We start from the raw sequence: 20,172 nt of genomic DNA, 5'->3' as shown, positions 1-20,172 counted from the left end.
AATGAACTTGAGTTTGAGCAAACTCAGGGAGATAGTGAAGGACAGGGAAGCCTGGCATGCTATAGTCCATTGAGTCACAAACAGTTGGACACAACTTAGCGACTGAACAACAACGACAACAAAGACATAAGGCCCTAGGCAAGTAGTCTCTACTTCCTCATCTGTAAAACAAGAGACATGAGCTAGCTCTAAAGTTCCCCGTGAGCTCTTTTTGTTCTATGAGGGCACATATCACAGCAGTAGCTCCATGCAGTGAGCTTTTACAGTGTGATGATCAAGTCTTCCTGCTCACCACATAATGGATTCTTATTTGTGGAGAGTAGATCAGAATGCTCCACCTTTCCTCAGCAAACTGGCAAAGGTGATAGCAAAGAATTATAACTGCCACCCCATCTATGGTAATCCCAATAAGGAAAATTCAAGTCAATGAATTAAAGGAACTAGTGGTGTGGTGATCTAAAAAAGGCAGGGGAGTAGATCCCAAGAAACTGATGAGAGTCAGGTTGGAGGGGGTGGGGGCGGCACAGGAAGGGGAGGGGAGCATTTCCTCCGTGAATTTAACATGGTTGAGGGCTTGGGTCTCACCATTGCAGGCTCAACCATGTACTCAGTCACTATAGAGAAAATGGATTTATAAATTAGTGGCAAACCTAGGATAACAAAACTTCCAAGATTTACATATAAAAGCAGAAAGCTAATTGATTTCCAGTGAGATTTACAACTGGATATGCAACCAGCTATCCAAGCTTTGCAGCCTATATAGCCTCTCCATGTATATAAGCTACATGAGAAGCCAAACTATAATCAGAAGGTAGATTAGAGGAATTCATAATGTGATTCAAATATTTAGTGCTGTCAGACTTTGCTTACCAGGGACAGACATCTGCCACCTGGAATGAAATGATGGGATATGCACAAGGACATCTACCCCATGGATAGACTTTAGGTGGGTCAAGGCTATGAGACAAAACATAAACCTCTATATTCTTATCACAACTAGTATTGATGTTCTATAGATGTTAATATTTCATCAGGCTACAATCTAATCCTGCTAGCCTGGGAGCAATATTACCTCTTTAAAATGCTATTAGATATCTTTTCTTGATTCATAGTGCATACAGTCCAAAAAGCTTAACTTACAGAATGGAATGTTATCTTATTTCCAAAGGTTTTAAGGAAAGCCACGTGGTAACCTATACTAATTAAAAATAATATTATTACTACTTAACATTTGGTGAGAGCTATCTGTCAGGCACTTTTCTAAATACTTAAATTATTAACTCATTTAATCTTCCCAATAATCCTATGAGGTAGTTATTATTATAGTACCTATTCTACAGACAAGGAAAGCTTAAGTAATTGCTGAAACAGTAAAGGTTGAGCTGAGAGTCAAACCTAGAAGATCCAGCTCCAGAACCCATGTTCTTAATCACTATGCTTTAATGCCTCTCAAAATAAAAACAATGTGGATGCACCATAAAGGCTGGAAAAATCAGTATCTATTTAGTACCGGTCCTATGGCTTTCCTGCTCAAATTAGTGTACCAATGAGCATCCTCTAGACTCTGGGAGCTAGGTAGGCTGGGTGGGCTAAGGTGGAGAACTTCAGTAGGTTCTAGACCCCAGAGTTTGGTATTCTCCTCACCCTCATTCCTTGTTCTCCAGGACCTCTTAACAGATGTTAAGTCCTGAGATTACCTTACATTGGATGTCCTTGATTCTCAGGAATGTACCAAATTAAAGGCCTTAGGCTGTGGAACATTGCTTTATTACCCTTTTGAATTAAGTAGAACTGGTTTTATATATACATATGTGTGTGTGTGCGTGTATACGATCTAATGATTTCAGTTCTGGGTATAAACCCAAAAGAACTGAAAAATGGGTCTCAAAAAAAAATACATGACATGTATTCAAAGCACCATTAGTCACATTAGTCAAAAGGTGGAAGTAGGACTTCCCTGGTGCTAAAGTGGATAAGAATCTACCTGTCAATTCAGGGCATACAGGTTGGATCCCCGGTCTAGGAAGATTCCACGTGCCTCGGAACAACTAAGCCCATATGCCACAATTTCTGAAGCCCGTGTGCCTAGAGCCTGTGCTCTGCAACAAGAGAAGCCACCACAACGAGAAGCCCATGCACCGCGATGAAGGGTAGCTCCTGCTTGCTGCAACGAAAGAAAGCCTGAGCGCAGCAACGAAGACCTGGTGCAACCAAAAATAAATACATAAATATTTTTTAAAAAGTGGAAGTAACCCAAGTGTCCACCAGCAGATGAATGAATGAATGAAGTGTGGTGTATACATATAATGTAATATTATTCAGCCTTAAAAAGGAAGGCTATTCTGACACATACTACAACATAAAGAAATCTTGAGGACATCAAGCTAAGTGAAATAAGCCAGTCACAAAAAGAAAAACGCTGCATTATTCCAATTATGTGGCATACCTAGAGTCACCAAATTTACCACCTTAAAAAGTAAGAGGATGGTTGCCAGGGGCTAGAGAAAGGGTGGAATGAAGAAATATTGTTTAGAAGAGTCTCAGTTTTCCAAGATAAAAAGAGGTCTGGAGATGGATAGTAGTGATGGTTATATAACAGTAGGAATGCACTTAATACTACTTTACGGTATACTTGAAAATGGTTAAGATGATAAATTGTATGTTATATGTATTTTGCCACAACTTTTAAAAAATTAAGTGGAATTACTAATTGACATGTACTGATCTCTCCATATACAAAAAAAAAAAAGATCATCTTTTGTACTTGTACAGACTAAATATTAGGTAATAGTCTCTATGCCTAGTCTCAAAATACTGAGATAAGCTATTGAAGGCTCACAGGAATATCTGAAAATCAAATATCTTTCAAAAAATTCATTATAATAACAGGTTTTTTAAAGCTCACAATTTGTAGTAGTTAATTTCAAGCTACTGTGTGGGTTTATTTAGACTCTTGATACTTAACTATATCCTTATTTTTAGCACAAAGGTAGGTAGTAGAATTGAGAATTAAGACTTACTGAAAGTAGACCTAATTCCCATATCTATCTTCCACTTGCTAGCTGAGCATATGGAGAAGGAAATGGCAACCCACTCCAGTATTCTTGCCTGGAGAATCCCAGAGACTGAGGAACCTGGTAGGCCGCTGTCTTTGGGGTCGCACAGAGTCGAACACGACTGAAGCGACTTAGCAGCAGCAGCAGCAGCTAAAAATAACTGGCTGAGTTACAAAACCTCTCTGAGCCTTAAGTTTCTTCATCTATAATATGGGAACACTAACTCCTGGCCCTAGATTAAATAATATAAGTAAAGAGCTTATTGACCAGGTGTCTAAAACACAGTAAATACTCATTAAGTCATTGTTATTGTTCATAAAATATTAACACAGTTAAGAATAGACAGTAGAAAGGGATAGAAATTGTAGAATCTTTCAAATTTTATCAGCCCTCCAAGTGTGAGATAGCAACTTTCTATACACAGTAAAGAAATGTTAGAATTTGTGACAATCAGCTTTCGGAGGAAAAGAAAACTATGCTGATTGATTTTAATATTTTGCTTAAATAGTTAATAGTAGCAATGAGAAAAGCAGTATGTCTGTGGTCATGGAAGACATTAAAATAATTGTATGAAAATATTTTGTGGAACTTCTTGCCAATAAATTGCCAATCTAGATGAAATGCATGATTTACTAAGAAAATAAAAACCAAACAAGTCAATAACCACAGAACATAAAACTGAGAAAACCCAAATAATTTTGCAAGCACATTCTACAACTTTCAAAGAAAAAAAAACAATATGGTAATTTTCTATTATTCAAAGTATTCCAGAGCACAGAAAAAATGGTGAAATCTTCTCAAATCACCTTACAAAGCTAGACTAATCCTAATAGCAAAAGTGGATAAAGGTAAAACAAAGAAATAAAACTGTGGACCAATCTTATACACCAGATCAGATCAGATCAGTCACTCAGTCGTGTCCGACTCTTTGCGACCCCATGAATCGCAGCACGCCAGGCCTCCCTGTCCATCACCAACTCCCGGAGTTCACTCAGACTCACGTCCATCGAGTCAGTGATGCCATCCAGCCATCTCATCCTCTGTCGTCCCCTTCTCCTCCTACCCCCAATCCCTCCCAGCATCAGAGTCTTTTCCAACGAGTCAACTCTTTACATGAGGTGGCCAAAGTACTGGAGTTTCAGCTTTAGCATCATTCCTTCCAAAGAAATCCCAGGGCTGATCTCCTTCAGAATGGACTGGTTGACTCTTAAATCATGTTAAAAATATATATATAAACAAATCAAATCTAACAAGTAATTAAAACAGTAATGAAATAGTTTACTCTTGAAATATATTAGGTTGGTGCAAATATAATGGCAGTTTCAGACCATGGATTTTAAATCATTATAACTAGGCTCAAACATATCTTTATTAATCAAAATAGGAACCATTACAATCAATATATTTTTGCCAATGAGAAATAAGTTTGCTTATTCCCGTAGCATAAAATCTGTGCTTCAGGATTTGATGAACTCTTGAAAGGCATTTTCTGCCTCCTGCTGGTTGGGGAAGCACTTTTCCTGCAAAGTTGTCAAGATGCTTGAAGAAGTGGTAATCTGTTGGGAAGAGGTCAGGTGACTGGCGGGTGAGGCAAAACTTTGCAGCCCAACTTTTGAAGCGCTGGTTGTGCAACATGTGTGCAGGCATTGTCAAAGAGGAGAACTGGGCCCTTTCTGTTGACCAGTGCCAGCTGCAGGCACTGCAGTTTTCGGTGCAACTCATCAATTTGCTGAGCATACTTTTCAAATGTAATGGTTTTGCCAGGATTCAGAAAGCTTTGGTGGATCAGACCAGCAGCAGACCACCAAATAGTGACCATTACATTTTTTGGCTGCAAGTTTGGCTCTGGAAAGTGCTTTGGAGCTTCTTCTCAGTCCAACCACTGAGTCATTGCTGATTATCATATAAAATCCACTTTTTGTCGCCTGTCACAGTCTGATCAAGAAATGGTTTGCTGTTGTTGCGTAGAATAAGAAAAGACAACACTTCGAAATGATTTTTTTGACTTTCGGTCAGCTCATGAGGCACCCACTATCAAGCTTTTTCACCTTTCCAATTTGCTTCTAATGCCAAATGACTGTAGAATGATCAAGGTTCAGTTCTTTGGCAACTTCTCAAGTAGTAGAAAGAGGATCAGCTTCGATATGCTCTCAGTTGGTTGCTGTCAACTTCTGATGCCCAGCCACTATGCTCATCTTCAAGGCTCTTATCGCCTTTGCAAAACTTCTTGAACCACCACTGCCCTGTGGGTTCATAGCAGTTCATGGGCCAAATGCATTGTTGATGTTGCACGTTGTCTCTGCTGCTTTACAACCCATTTTGAACTCAAATAAGAAAATGGCTCAAATTTGCTTTTTGTCTAACATCATTTCCATAGTCTAAAATAAATATAAAATAAACAGCAAGTAATAAGTCATTAGCAAAAAAACACAGAGAGAAACGCACATTAAAATGATGTATAACATAATCACATTTATTTAGAATGTATTCTAATATCAAATGGCAAATTTCAACAATGCAAAAACTGCAATTACTTTTGCACCAACCTAATAGGAATGATTTAGCACAGAAAAAATATAAACAATTAATCATATTCATAAATTAAAAGAAAAAAACCTATAAGATTTTACCATTAGATCCCTCGAAAAAGCATTTGATAATTTCAGCTGTGATTCCTAAAAATCATAAAGAAATGGGAAATAAAAACTGGTGAAATGCCAAAGACATTTCCATTAAAAATAGAAACAAAGAAGCCTACTATTCAGTTTTTCAACACTGATTTTGAGAGTCTAGCTAGTATAATAAGATAAGAAAAATAAAAGTAATATAAATATTGGAAAATAGGTAAATTATGATTACTTCAAATACTATGATTTATATTGTGACAGTAAATGTGGACTTAAAACAATAGTTAGCATTAATAAGAGACCTCAGTAATGGGAAGGAATATAGAATAAGTAAATTTTTAAACCCATGTGCATGCTCAGTCACTTCAGTTGTGTTTGACTCTTTGCAACTCCATGGACTGTAGCCTGCCAGGCTCCTCTGTCCATGAGATTCCCCAGGCAAAAAACTGATAGCTTTCCTTTATATTATCATAAAGAGGTAAAAAAAAAAAAATGTTAACAGAAAAAGGCCCATCCACAAGGATGTTTAACAAACAAGGTTTAATCTTTGATTTAGCACTAAACTTTTTGCCTGAGACAAGAGTACAGATTTTAAAATGTTTTTAATCTTTGAAGAATAAAAATCCTATCATAAAATAGTTCACCCTATCTACTCTACCTCAGTGTGTAATCATAAGGTTATGTAAAGCTAAAATTAATCACAAAAACCTAAAGATTTGAAGGTTGGTATTTCAACACTGAACCAGCTCATTTGGATATATATTAAGCACAAGTGTTAAAACACAACATAATCTAAGGATAACATGCTAAAAATCTTTTTACATTGTAATAATTATGCTGCTAGAGAACAGTGGTATTAAACTATCATTACCAGAACTGAAAATTATTTAGTTTCTATTTATAATACTTTCAACATATTTGATTAACTTTGAATTCCCTTCCACTTCAAATTAAAAAAATAGTGTACAGGATTCAATGTTTTAGTTTGTAAATTAATAATATTGACAAATCTGGGGGGAAGAAGCACATAGTAGGCAAAGTACTTGGTTTAAAATATCTGAAAAGAGAGATCTGTTACTGGATAGTTTTATCAAAATCCTTTCTAACTAAAAAGATCCTTTGTCACAGAAAATCAGAAAGAGGTATATACTACCATTGCAGCATTAATCTTGGGGGAATTCAGATTCAGTATTACTTTAGCACTGAACCAAACCAGACTATGTGCACAATAAATAAAATGTCTTAAAACCATATGGATCCTTTATTTCAGGAATAAGCACTCACTTGAAAAGTTAAAGTAGGAAAAATAATATTGCTTAAAATGAATTAAGTGCCACAATCAACAATAAAAATTTGGGATTTGCAAGAAAATAGAAGAATGTATTTTCCAATTAAAAGATTATGAAGGATTGGTTTCTTTACATACACTCATATACACACAAAGAAATTTCTCTAAAGCTTTATATAGAGTTAACTATTAGCTAATGAAGGTGGGAAGAGAATTAAAAATCTCAACCTCTAAATATGATTCCAAAATTAACTTGTCAGATTAATTCACTGGATAGAAAGGTGTTGAGCACCCACAGTAGACTAGGTATTTATCATTGTGAGACAAAAAATACGCACTGGAAAAGGACATTTTTAACACGGTTATATCTGAAATGTAATATGCATTATGTGACTGAGAACTAATTAATTATATTTAACACATTTAACACACAGAGCAAAATTCAAAACAATTATACCCTTGAACAACTTGAGTTTTAAAATTCCCCTCACTATTCCCTTAAGTTGATTTCCACTCTGGTGTTCTTTCCCAGTTCTAAAAAAAGAGAATAAAGAAATTTCTTAAATAAGCCCTACTTCTTTAGAATAGAAATGGAAGAGAAGGGATGTATTAGTTCTTGAATTCTTGTTTCCATTTGCTCTCAAATGTGCTTCTAATGTTCAATTTTCTCTTCAAAGAAAATCGTGATTTACAAAAAGTACAACCATCCTTAACATTTAAACAAGTATATTATTCAGTTCTTACTAAAGTCACCAAAGATTGAAACTCAGAAAAAACATTTAAAAAATCTTTATTCTAGGTTATGTAATGCCATTCACCATAGTAATAATCTGATACTTTGGTATAAGACTTTTTAAAATAAATATTGCCAACAGGTAGAAAATTTTCCTTGGCTGTCTTAAGACAGCCCTTGAAGGAGTTTTTAGCAGTGTATTGGCTCCTAAATTGAGTGATGATTTAAATAAATGTCACTTCTATCACTTAATGATAATCTTATTGAGGGTAATTTAACTGGGAAAAGAAAATGCCGTGTTGCTTCTTCCTCCCAAGAAAAAGGGGTGCATTCCATTCTGGAAGTATCTACCTACCATCTAACTGTCTATCTATCTCTGCATACATATCTATATAGATACAAATTGATATAGATACAGCTATATATACACATATGTATATATGTCCAACAAAGGTTTGACTTTGAGATCTCTCTTCCTCTTCTTTATAATTCATTATTCTGTGTGACCCTCAAACTGTACTGCCTTTCACGTTTATTCATTCAGAAATGAATAATTGAGTATCTGAATACATTGAGTACCTTCTGCATGCTTAGTTTTATGTCAGATGTAAAGGAAGATACAATATGTATGTATAACTGAATCACTTTGCTACACCAGAAACTAACACAACACTGTAAATCAACTGTACTTCAATTCAAAAAAAAAAAGAAAAGAAATAAGACAGTCTCTGCCCTCCGGAATTTTTCTATCTCTTCCAGGGGCAAGATATAACACAATATATCATTAAGCAATTTATAAGACTAGTGCCAAAATCAATGGTACAGATAACATGCAATTTGCATTGATGCAGAATTTTAAAGTTTCAAACACTTTCTTGTGTTTAACCCTCAGAACAATATTGTTAAGTACACATTATTAGCCCCACTTTAGCAATGAGGAACTTGACATTCAGAATTTTAAGTGGCCTGCCTCAATCAATAGGTTATGAGTGAAAGGAAGAATCAAGACTCAAGCCAAGGTTTTCTGATTCTAAGCCTAGTGCTATTTTCAATTACAGCACAGGAAACCAAGGATTGAGGTATTTAACAGGGCAGCAGCCAGCCTTCCGGTAGAGGTGGAATTAAACTAAACCTGATAAATATCCAAATTAATTTTATTATGCAAATATTTGTACTTCAGTGTTAGACACACCACCCAAGTACCATTTCCTCAAATTTAGTGCTTTAGTGGTCTTACCTGCTCAGTGAGAGCTTTGCTCGCAGAAACGGGGGTGTCAAATACAATAAAAATCTGGCCTAGGAGGATCATATAAATCTTAAGCCATAAAAATAAATCTTAAAGATCTGGTTTCAACTAATCCTTACACATTTTGTTTCGCCTCAGAGCCAGAGTGTAACTCGCCCCTACCCTTTTCTAGCATTCTTACTCCAAATAACCACTTATTTTAAGATGTCAATGGCTGACCCTACCCCAAATTCCACAGGTTCATCCCAGTCCTGCCACCGGACCCAAACCTCTCGCTTCTCCCCAATTTATGATACCTAGGTTCGAGTTCTGCAGGTGCAGTCGCTTGCCATTACACAGCACTGACACATAAGATGTGACCTTTCGACTCCGTCCTTGGGGACCTCAAGCTGGCCGCGCAGCGTAGTTCCACACCCGAGAAAGGGGCCTCCCGGCTCGGGAACGAAGCCACGGGGAGTACACTGTCCGAAGCGAGGTCTCTGACAATTCGAACGAGGCTGAGCGACTGGGCGTGCATCACTCCGCCCCATACTCCTGCCAACTGCAGGAGACTTGGTCCGGCAACCAATCCATCCCAGTTCACGGGTAAGTCCGTGCCAGCAGGACCTTAAGCGGGACCCCGATGACAGGCTGTTGACGGCGGCGGCGGCAGCAAAGCCAAGGCCACCTGCCCCCAGCGCCCATCGCCGCCAACCTAAGACCACCCCCCCCCCCCAAGACTGGACCGCAGAGAAGCGTTTCTATGGAAACCCCCTAGGGATCACGTGACTCACCCGGAGGACCAATCGCCTCTTACCTCTGCCGGCGGCTCCGCTTTCGGCCCTCCCTCCTGCCCCGCCCCCTCCTGCCCACGCCTCTGTCGCCCCGCCCCGCCCCTTTCCCGCAGAGAGTCAGCACATGCGCGCTGCGTCCAGCGCGCTACCGCCCCGGCGCGCCCCGCTGTGGGGCGCGTGGGGGCGGCGTAGGAGGGTCGAGGAAGGCGCGAGCCTGAGGAGGAAGGAGCGCGGCCAGCGCGCAGGCCCAGAACCACCCGAGACGCGGCTGCCGGCTACGCCTCTGAGCGGAAGAGGGAAGTGGAGGCGCCAGTCTGCGGCTTCCAGCTGGGGCTGGGCTTGCTAAGGTCGAGGCAGCGTCTAGAGGAGGCCTCGGCCGCCGGTCCGGAGCGGGGATGTCGAAGAACACGGTGTCGTCGGCCCGGTTCCGGAAGGTGGACGTGGATGAGTACGACGAGAACAAGTTCGTGGACGAGGAAGACGGGGGCGACGGGCAGGCCGGGCCCGATGAGGGCGAGGTGGACTCCTGCCTGCGGCAATATCCTTCAGTTCGCCGGCCTTCGAGCCCCACCCGACCCGGCCCCTCTTCCGGGACCCCGCTGCGGGCAGGGCGTGAGGGCGGGGACCCCCGCATCCGTGGGCTCCCTGTCGTGAGTGGGCAGGAGGGCTCTTCCATTTCTCCCGAGACCCCCAGGTCCCGCCCTCGGAAACTTGCCTTCCGCGCGCCGTCCACGCCCCCGATTCCTCAGGTTGCGCCGGGAGTTCTCGCCTCCCGGGGACCGGCGGGGACAGCCGCGCCCTCGCAGCTCTGGTGCCGATCAGTCGGGGAGCTGCAGGGCGCTTAAGTGGTCCTCTCAGATCGTATTTACCGGGTTTTCATTAGCACCCACGTCCGATCGGGAGGAGCGGGCAGTTTTCTTCAGTGATTTTGTTTTTATTGTGGTGGTGGTTTTGTTGTGGCAGCGTTATTTCACGCCGGGAGACATGGGGCGGCTTGCAGAATTGAGGCCCTTCTGTCTTTTTAAGCCTGTGGGCGCCTTTTTTTTTTTTTTTTTAAAGAGGAAGGGATTTGACAAAATACAGGTTGCACAGAGTTGGTTAACCAGGGGAAAGGGAATGAGTACAAAACTGCCCAGAAAGAAGCTGGAAGCGTTTTACCTGCTAGACGGAAAATGCATGTAGAGAATCCCTGGAAATATTTTAAATAAACCCCAAAGAATAACATAGGAAAAGGTGAATCATTTGTACAAAACCGAATCATTTTGTAATGCTGGAATCGTTTCCGTTAAGTTAAAATGAGGCTGTCAGTTCCTGGTTTGGGTTTTGCATATTTGAATATTCATAACTTTGAGGGAGTATTTGCATCAGATCTTTTTTCGGAAAAATGTGAATGTTGCAATAACCAAGGCTGTCGTTTTAGAGATTCTCAATTACTGAATTCACTCATTTCTAATTCTTCTTGGGTGTATTCATAAGATTAGGAAGGCTCTTTAGACTTTCCTCATCAGTGGCCTATTAAATTAAATGGGAAAATACATGAGTGAAAATATTTGGTAGCAGCCACAGCTGGTCTTACAGGCACCTAAAATACAGCATTAAACATTTATCAACATACAGATGTTTCTTTGCTTTCCGTGACTCTCACAATGAGCTGTTGCTGTTTTGCATTATTTAAAATACTTAAGTGTTTGGGGTGGAGGGGAGCGGTCTCATAAGTGAGCCAATCTGCAAAGGGCATGCTCCTCTAGAAGTCCATTAAGCCTTGAAAATAACAGCCCGCCACCAACCATAGTTTTTTTAGTCAGACCTTTTTCTTTAGAACATAAGTGGTGAAGATTATTCTGTGTAAAAACATTCTTCGTGATGCATAAATAATGTTTTGTGAGACTAACTTTTTTTAGGTGACCTGTGATGACTCCTCAATGGTACTGCTGTATGTGTATAGTGGATCTGCTCTTTAATCAATTCATCATGAAATATAAAGATGCTGTCTCTTCTTGTTTCAACAAGAAGAGACAAGCCCTGATCAGGCACTAGAGATGGAGGAACAAGTGAACTCTGTGAGGTTTTCCTTTTAGGGCAATGACTGTACGTTCTGACAGTGTGATTGGCCTTCTGTTCCTCATTCTTGCTAACTCACTGGTGCTTTCAAAGCAAGACTAAATTTAATAGATGTGGCCTAAAGCAGTTTGAATGACCTTTATGAAATATGAGAAAAAATATTAAAAAACAGAAAAATTAAGCTGCCACCTACAGGTCGTTATTTTATCTTCTGTAATGCCGCTTATCATCAATATTGAGAGATTGCTAATGTATATCATTCAGATTGCTAGAGTAGTCTGCCAGCACTTTTCTACCAGCATTTCAGTTAATATAGAATATAATTCTAATCAAAGAATAGGCGGACAGGCTGTTTGATTTGGGGGCCTAAATAATTCCGATATATATTTTAAAATATCACTCTGGATAATGTTTGCACATGTCTTTTACTGGAAAATGAAAGGTTATTAAGGTGCTCAGTTAATAATTAGAGCCAAGGGTGAAACAGTTTTTGCCTTATTTTTTAAAAATTTAATGCTCTCTTTCGTTTTCAGTATTTTATCTTTGATTGACATCCTTGAAACAAACACGTTGAATTTTCCAGTATTGAACGCAGCAACCGTAGTAATTTTTCTTTCTATGCATAACATCAAATCTAAGAACCAGTGGTTCCTGGGAGTTACAGTGCTTTCCTGAGGGCTCCCCTTGGCTGCTATCCCCTTAACCTCCATCACAGGAAACATGACAGCTGCCCTACAGGCAGCTCTGAAGAACCCCCCCATCAACACCAAGAGCCAGGCAGTGAAGGTGAGTCACAGACGGCACGCGATCTCTGCTGGTATCTCAGTCTTCTTACCAGAACCCTCCAAAGTGTCACACAAGCAGCAAATGTCTTAACTGTTTGCCATCTTTGACGTACAAGAGCTTAGAATGTAGTTTGATAAGTGGAAAACCTATATAAAAAATTAGTGCTCCAACATTGAGTTGTGATAACACTGCATGGTAGGTAGACTTGAGTTCTAATGACCGAGAGATCTGTGTGTTTGCAGAGGAGGCCACTCAGGTTGAATTTGAGCAAAGACTTGAAGAACAAGTGAAACTTTCACAAAATAAACACATGCTACTTGCTTTTGAAAGATTTTTAAAAATTCTACCGTTCTCATAAAATTAAATCCTAATATTTAATTCTGTTAAATATTATTGAAAACTCAGAAATGTGGGGGAATAAAAAAGTAATTGTAATCCCACACCCATTGATAATTATTACTTTTTGTTGTTGCTATATGCTTATAGAGTTTTTCTATGAGTTTTTCTTTTAATTAAAATGGAATTTTATAAACTGCTTTTCATCTGTATAGCAGCATACATGAACAGCTTTACTTGGTAATAAGTTTATTTCTATAATTTTTAACATCTGTATATTGATAATCCTGCAGTTTAGTTATAGATAACCTTTCATCATATATTTATTGACTTTTTTTCCTGTTATAAATAGTACTGAAATGAACAATTCTTGGTAAAGTCTGAATTGTTTCCTTTGAATAAATTTCTGGAAGTGAATGGCTAGATTTTAGACTGCACATTTTTTAAGGCTACATATGGTATTGCCATACTACCTTTCAGAAAAGTTGTAAAATTACATTGCCTCTTAACCGTCTTTCAGTAATTCTTAAGAACCTATTTACTTAATTGTTTAAAGCCCAGATTAAATTCTGATGTTTAATTCTGTTAACTATTGTAGAAAAGTCAGAAATAAGGGGGAATAAAAATGTAATCGTCCATAATCCCACACCCAGAGCATTGACCCCCCACTGTCCATAGCCATTCACGCATCCTACGAGCCCCAAGTATCTCCTTAGTTAAACACTAGTAAATAATAACTTAGGTAAATGCATAATTATTATCTAGGCAACATAATCTTTTATAAGAGGAAATATTTCTTTGGTTTTTAAAAGTGAGTAACGTCATTGAAATTTCAGTTTTACCACCTTCTGCTTTTTTGTGGGTGTTTTCTTTTTAATCAGAGCGTGTGGGTGGGAGGTTATAGCTCTCCATACAAGGATATTTTTCTAAACAGGATAATTGCATAGTCTTTAAATTGAAGACAGCAGCAGGTGGTAGAAGCATACTGTAAGATCATGGCGGGACAGGAATGCGGAAGGTATCACTTGTGTTGAATAGAAAGAGAAACATTGTTGAAAGGGGAAATTAAGTGTTCCCTGTACTTGGCTTGCTGGGTGAAAAGTAACTGCTGTTGGAGCAGTCTTTCATCAAAGAAAAAGATCATTATAAATGAAGACCACTCTAATGTTTATAGTCACTTGACTATAGATATGAAATGAAAATAAGTTTTAGAAACTTAAATTTTTATTTATTAATGACATTTCTGAAGGATGCTTCAGGGTAGAACTATAATTCAGTTTCCTTTTTTGGAGTCTTTTTTTTTTTTATTAAGTGAAATGTATTGATTTAATAAGTTGGTAATTTGTTACATCTATCTGTAAGCAAACCCTTTCAGCTGTACCTTCAAATACATCAAGAATCTGTCTACTTCTGACCACCTCCGCTGCTACCATGCTAGCCAAAACCAGCCTGTCTTGGTGCAGTAACTTCCAAACTGGTCTCCACTCTTCTGTCTCCTGCTCTCCCCACCCTCCCCACTTCTGCTGCCCCGGGCTTATTTTCAGTATGACAGCCAACTGGTCCTGTTAAAATGTAAGTCCAATTGCATCACTCTTCTTAGAACCTCCCAACATCTCATTTCTGTGAGTGGAGGCCAGAGTTCTCATAAGGGCCTGCAGGGTTTACGTGTTGTGTCTTCCGACTGCCTCTCTGACTTTCTGCCCTGCGCTCCGCTCCAGCCCCCCTTCATCTTCTTGCTGTTCCTTGAGCACACTGAACACACACTAACAGCAGTTACTCTTTTCTCTTCTGAAATATTTGCCTCAGATACACCCAAGGTTTCCTCTTCCTTTCTTCAGATCTCTGCCCAAATGTCACATTCGCAGTGCAGCCTTTCTAAAAACCGAAACTCCCCAACACAAAAATGAGTCTGAATGATCTTATTTATTTACCCTCAGGATCGCGCAGGCAGCATTGTCTTGAAGGTGCTCATCTCTTTTAAAGCTAACGATATTGAAAAGGCAGTTCAATCCCTGGACAAGAATGGTGTGGATCTCCTAATGAAGTATATTTATAAAGGCTTTGAGAGCCCCTCTGACAATAGCAGTGCTGTGTTATTGCAGTGGCATGAAAAGGTAAGTCATGAATTATGCAGTCTGTATGACTGGTTCCTTTGTGATGGAAAAAACATTGACAACCTCTAGCCTAAATACCTGTTTTGACTCTTTGGTTATACATTGGTTGTTACTACAAATAAATGCATGAAAATGAAAGTTTAGATTTATGCTTACTAGCCTTGATCTTGAGATGCTGATTTGAATTCTTTAACAACTGCCAAAAGGTAGAAAACCCAAGCACCCATGAACAGACGAACGTGCACGCATGCATGCTCAGTCACTCTGCTCATTCATGTCCGACTTTGCAACCCCATGGACTGTAGCCCACCAGGCTCCTCTCCATCAGATTTTTCAGGCAAGAATACTGGAGTGCGTTGCCATTTTCTCCTCCAGGGTATTAGCCCACATCTCCTGCATTGCAAGTGGATTCTTTACCACTGAGCCATCAGGGATGCCCAAACAGATGAACAGCATCTGACACAGACATACAGGGAATATTACTTGACCAGAAAATGTTTATATACATGGTACAGCATGAATGAACCTTGAAAACATTATGCAAAGTGAAATAAACCAGATACAAAAAGACACAAAATACTGTGATTCCACTTATATGAAATATCTAGAATAGGCAGATTCATAGAGACAGAAAATGGATTAGAAATTACCAGTGCCTGGGGAGAAGGGAGACTGGAGAGTTATTGCTTAATGGGTACAGAGTTTCTGTTTGGAGAGATGGGAAAGTATTGTAAATAGTGGTGATGGCTATACAGTATTTGAATGTAATTAATGCCACTGAATTTTACATTTAAAGATGGCTAATGTGGCAAATTTTATGTTACATATTTTATCACAGTTTTAAAAAATGAAATGAGGAGTAGGATCAAGAATTCTTACTTTTTTTTTTCTGTTTTCATGCATTTTGCTTTGCAATATAAGCAGATGCTGGTACACTATCCATCCCCCCAGCCCCTCCTCTCCCAAATAAAATGGCTATGGAGGATTTTTAGCTTTAGATGAAAAATTGGTAAGGTAATTTTTAATACCCAGCTCTTACATTATATTGATAATATTTGAATAAAACCAAGCACAGATAAGGTGTATATTCTCTTAACATCTTACAGTTACCAAAAACTCTGTTTTTTAGAATCTATTGTCTGGATATCTGAGTGAAACACTTATAATGTATGAACAGGTAACAAAACTTGCTGTTTAACCTGGATCAAGTCACTTCATTCTTCATACACTGTCAAATAAAAAGAGCTAACCTTTGTGGTTAGGATTATTATAACTCACTTTTCCCAAGACAGCCCCAGTTTATGCCTGTTTCCAACATAATTATGAATAGTTCCCTTTCACTCTATGGTATATCAATTTGGAGAATAATTCATACAGTCATCCTGTTCATGGAATACTTCCTGTTCATCAGCCACTGTATTCTTTTTTAATTGAAGTATAATTGCTTTGCACAGACACTACACTTATAGTTTCTGTTTCACGTGATCCTTACAGCAACCCTATGAGATATATAAATATCTTTATTGTCCTCAGTTTACAGATGAAAGAGCCAGCTTTGAAACCTATCAGCCTAGTTTCAGTATAGTTTCGGGATCATACCAAACATTGACTGAGTACTTCTTGTATTCCAAGCACTTTATGAATGTTAACTCAATTAATCCTCATGAAAATACTAGGGAGGAATGCTAATTACTTCCCTTTTTTACATGGGGAACTGAGGCATGTGTTAAGTCTTCTTTTCTTCCTAATAGTCACCAGTTTTTGCCAGCCTTATCTCCTAAATACTTCTTAGATCATCCACTCAACCATCTCTAATGCAGCTGTTCTCAGCCTCTCTCACAGTTTGTTGCCAGGGTTTCCTAAAATGGTCTGTGGGCTATCAGTTTTTCCTCCCTCAAATCTGTTCTCCACCCAGTTGCCAGAATGATCTCTCTAGTGTCCAAATCTACCCTTGTAAGTCCCCTGCAGAACTGAGTCCAAATTCCAGGTCCAGCCTCCTCTTCCATGTTGTTCTTCCCCATATGCTGTAGCAGTAAGCATAGAAATGTGTTATGGTAGCTGGACATACCATAATATTCCACTCTATAGCTTTGCTTATGCTTTTCACTCTGCCCCCGAGCCTCCTTACCTTTTACGTCAGTCTGTCACCTCCTCATCCATCTGATGTGTCATTTTCTCGAGGAAGCCGTAAGCTCACCATTCCACTTTCCTCTGCACCCTCAGGGTGTGTATACGCCCCTCCTCTGTGCTTTTCTAGCACCCAGAGCATAGCTCTAAATAGCCTGTGGATATGTCTGTCTCTTCCCTGTCTAGATGTGTTTGTTCACATTGGTACCCCCAGCCTCTAGCGCAGTACCCAATACACACAGGTGTTTTAGTAAGTGTTTTTGAGCACAAGTAAACCAGAGCTTCAGATTCCTAATACTTAATCACAACTTCCAATTTTTCCAGGTAATGTCAAAGCTCCTAAGTTCTTAGCTATTAAGTAGTATTTTCTTAGCTTGAGAAAAGAAAAATCTGACAAACTCTGAGTGCTTTAAACTGGAGCTTAGTATGGTCGAACCCAGTTTGAATTTCTTCCTGGCACTGCTGAGAATAAGAGCAGAATCAAATGTCCTAAATTTAAATTCATGGTTATATTTAAATTTATACCCTAACCCCAGCCCTAACCTGTTTTCGGCAAGAACATCATGCTGCAGATCTCTAAGACCATACTGTTATTTGAGAACAACACACGAGAGTATCAGCTAGCATCTGAGTAGAACGTGAGTGCCTGAGAGCAGGCACTCGGGAGGATTTTTCGTTGTTGGTGTTACTGTGTCCCCAGTGCCTGGCCCATAATAGGTGCTTGAGAAATACTTGTTAAAAAAATTAGCGAATCCAAAATTAGTTCCTGCACACGCTCTTCCTTGAAGAAGAATATTTTACTTGGTGTGAGAACTGAGCCTTTACGATTCTGTCAATACTGACATTTTGGTTTGTGTTTAGGCGCTTGCTGCTGGAGGAGTGGGGTCCATCGTTCGAGTCTTGACTGCAAGGAAAACCGTGTAGTCCGGTGGGAACTGGATTTCTCCCATGGGATGGGAGTTGCTGGTACCAAGACCAAAACAACCAAATGCCACCGCTGCCCCACGGGTAGCATCTGTTCCTCTCAGCTTTGCCTTCTTGCTTCCTTTCATATCTATACAGAAGAAAATTACATACATATCAGTTTTCCCTAAATGAAAATTGGGATAAGATAAAAGAAATATTTCAACGAGAGTGTGTCATGATCTCAGAATGATTTCAGTGATGTGGATACCAGTCTGTACATAGCATAATTTACACTCAGCTTCAATTGTGCAATTGTTCCCCTATTGGCTGGGTTTTCCTTTGTTTGTTGTTTGTTTTTTTGGGAGGGGTTTTTTGGCTTTGACTAATAGTGAGAAATTTGATCAGAATTGGAGGCCAGTTTCTTAACTCATTGCTAGCCAGGAAATGATCTATATATATTTAAAAAAAAAATGTTTGAGAGACTGTCAGCTGTTAACATTGCAAAACTGGACCAAACTTACCTTATTTAAACGAAATGCATTTCTGGAACAAGTGGTGGCTGAACACCATGACCAAGTCCAGCTCTGTTTCTGCTTCCCTCCAGATGATATGAGTTTAAGTCTGCTTCCTCCTCTCCGCATCCAGTAATTGTGGCCCTTAATTTCTGTGTGGTCACCCAGGGTACAGAGCAACAGATCTTGCTCTACACAAACGTATCTATAAAAGGCCGGAGCCTGTTTGGCACGAGCATAAACTTTGTTTTCCAATAGTATGACCCTATTTGGGGAAACTACTCCAAATCAGAAAAGATGTGGCAACTATGATGTAGTGCAAACTCGGGGCAGCCTCTGAATGAAGAGGCATTTTCTTCAGGCTGATGGTAGCTGCCTTCGACATCATGAGGTGTATAACTAGTATTTAATATGTCCTATAAATGTCTTCTTCAGTGTTCTTCAGGGTAATGGGGACCTCAAAGGATTTGGTTTGGATCCAAATACATACACATTCTGTATTTTAGGTCAGTGTTTTTTTAAAAAAAGAAAATACCACACATCAAAAAGTGTTTACTTTGTTGGACAAACCAAATGTGTTCTCAAAAAATGACCGGTGCTTATGAAAAATTATTATTATTCAGTAGCTCTAAAACAAACCACCTGAATGCTTATGACCAAGCGGGAAATCAACGTATCTAGTATTTACATCCGACACCAGTTTTGTAATCACTGACTTGTGTGAAAACTGGTGTAGAAATTCTGTAAACTCTTTGCTGTTTTTGATACCTGCTTTTTGTTCTGTTTTGTAAAAATGATAATCTTGAAAAAATAAATTGTCAGTGTTGAATAATTTATTTTTGTCTTAATTTAATACTTATGAAGGCATAGTTAATGAAGAGGAAGGATTTCCTTCTTTACTACCAGGTTATTATACTCTTTGACAAGAACTAATTTTGCATAGAAGGTTTATATGACTACTTTATTCAAATATAGTAGAGAAACTGCTGCTGCTGCTAAGTCACTTCAGTCTTGTCCGACTCTGTGCGACCCAGTGGACAGCAGCCCACCAGCCTCCCCCGTCCCTGGGATTCTTCAGGCAAGAACACTGGAGTGGGTTGCCATTTCCTTCTCCAATGCATGAAAGTGAAAAGTGGAAGTGAAGTCGCTCAGTCGTGTCTGACTCTTAGCGACCCCATGGACTGCAGCCTACCAGGCTCCTCTGTCCATGGGATTTTCCAGGCAAGAGTACTGGAGTGGGGTGCCATTGCTTTCTCTGATAGTACAGAAGAGGAGAGAGTAATTAATAAATGTTAATAATGAAGTGATTATTATAATCACTCACTCTGGAGTGATTCCATGGCTGTCTGGAAGCCTGATGAATACTTCCAGCTCCCAAGCTCTTTCTTACACCTATCATCTACTATCCTTATCTACTCAAGGCATTCTCTCTTTTACCACTACACCTGACTAGATTCCTATGTCAAAGCTTTAGAAATTTACAAGCAGTTCAGAGGGCAAGGAGTAAGAGACACTAAACTATAGATAATACAGGTGGTCAAGTAGGTATAACAACCACATACAAACTTTAAATGAAAGCAAGTGATATTTCAACAGTGGTGGCTTAG

At 39.3% G+C, this 20,172-nt stretch overlaps 2 protein-coding genes across 3 annotated transcripts in view; one reads left to right on the top strand and one right to left on the bottom strand.

Moving 5' to 3' along the window:
- Positions 1–9,645, bottom strand: part of RGL1 (ral guanine nucleotide dissociation stimulator like 1) — a 277,865-nt gene extending 268,220 nt beyond the window's left edge. For both annotated transcript variants that reach the window (XM_070768555.1, XM_070768554.1), the window contains exon 1: positions 9,247–9,645. The gene's annotated coding sequence lies outside the window, so the exon portion shown is untranslated. The remainder of the gene's footprint in view (positions 1–9,246) is intronic.
- Positions 9,646–9,899: 254 nt separating this feature from the next.
- Positions 9,900–19,401, top strand: ARPC5 (actin related protein 2/3 complex subunit 5). Its single transcript, XM_070768552.1, has 4 exons — positions 9,900–10,262; positions 12,499–12,570; positions 14,844–15,020; positions 18,009–19,401. Exons 1-4 carry the CDS (start codon positions 10,119–10,121, stop codon positions 18,069–18,071), a joined length of 456 nt encoding a protein of 151 aa, XP_070624653.1. The 5' UTR covers positions 9,900–10,118; the 3' UTR covers positions 18,072–19,401.
- The last annotated feature ends 771 nt before the right edge of the window (positions 19,402–20,172 follow it).

Source organism: Bos indicus, chromosome 16 (genome assembly GCF_029378745.1).
Source record: "Bos indicus isolate NIAB-ARS_2022 breed Sahiwal x Tharparkar chromosome 16, NIAB-ARS_B.indTharparkar_mat_pri_1.0, whole genome shotgun sequence".
Taxonomy (NCBI): Eukaryota; Metazoa; Chordata; class Mammalia; order Artiodactyla; family Bovidae; genus Bos; species Bos indicus.
This window is presented reverse-complemented; position numbering and strand designations above follow the sequence as displayed.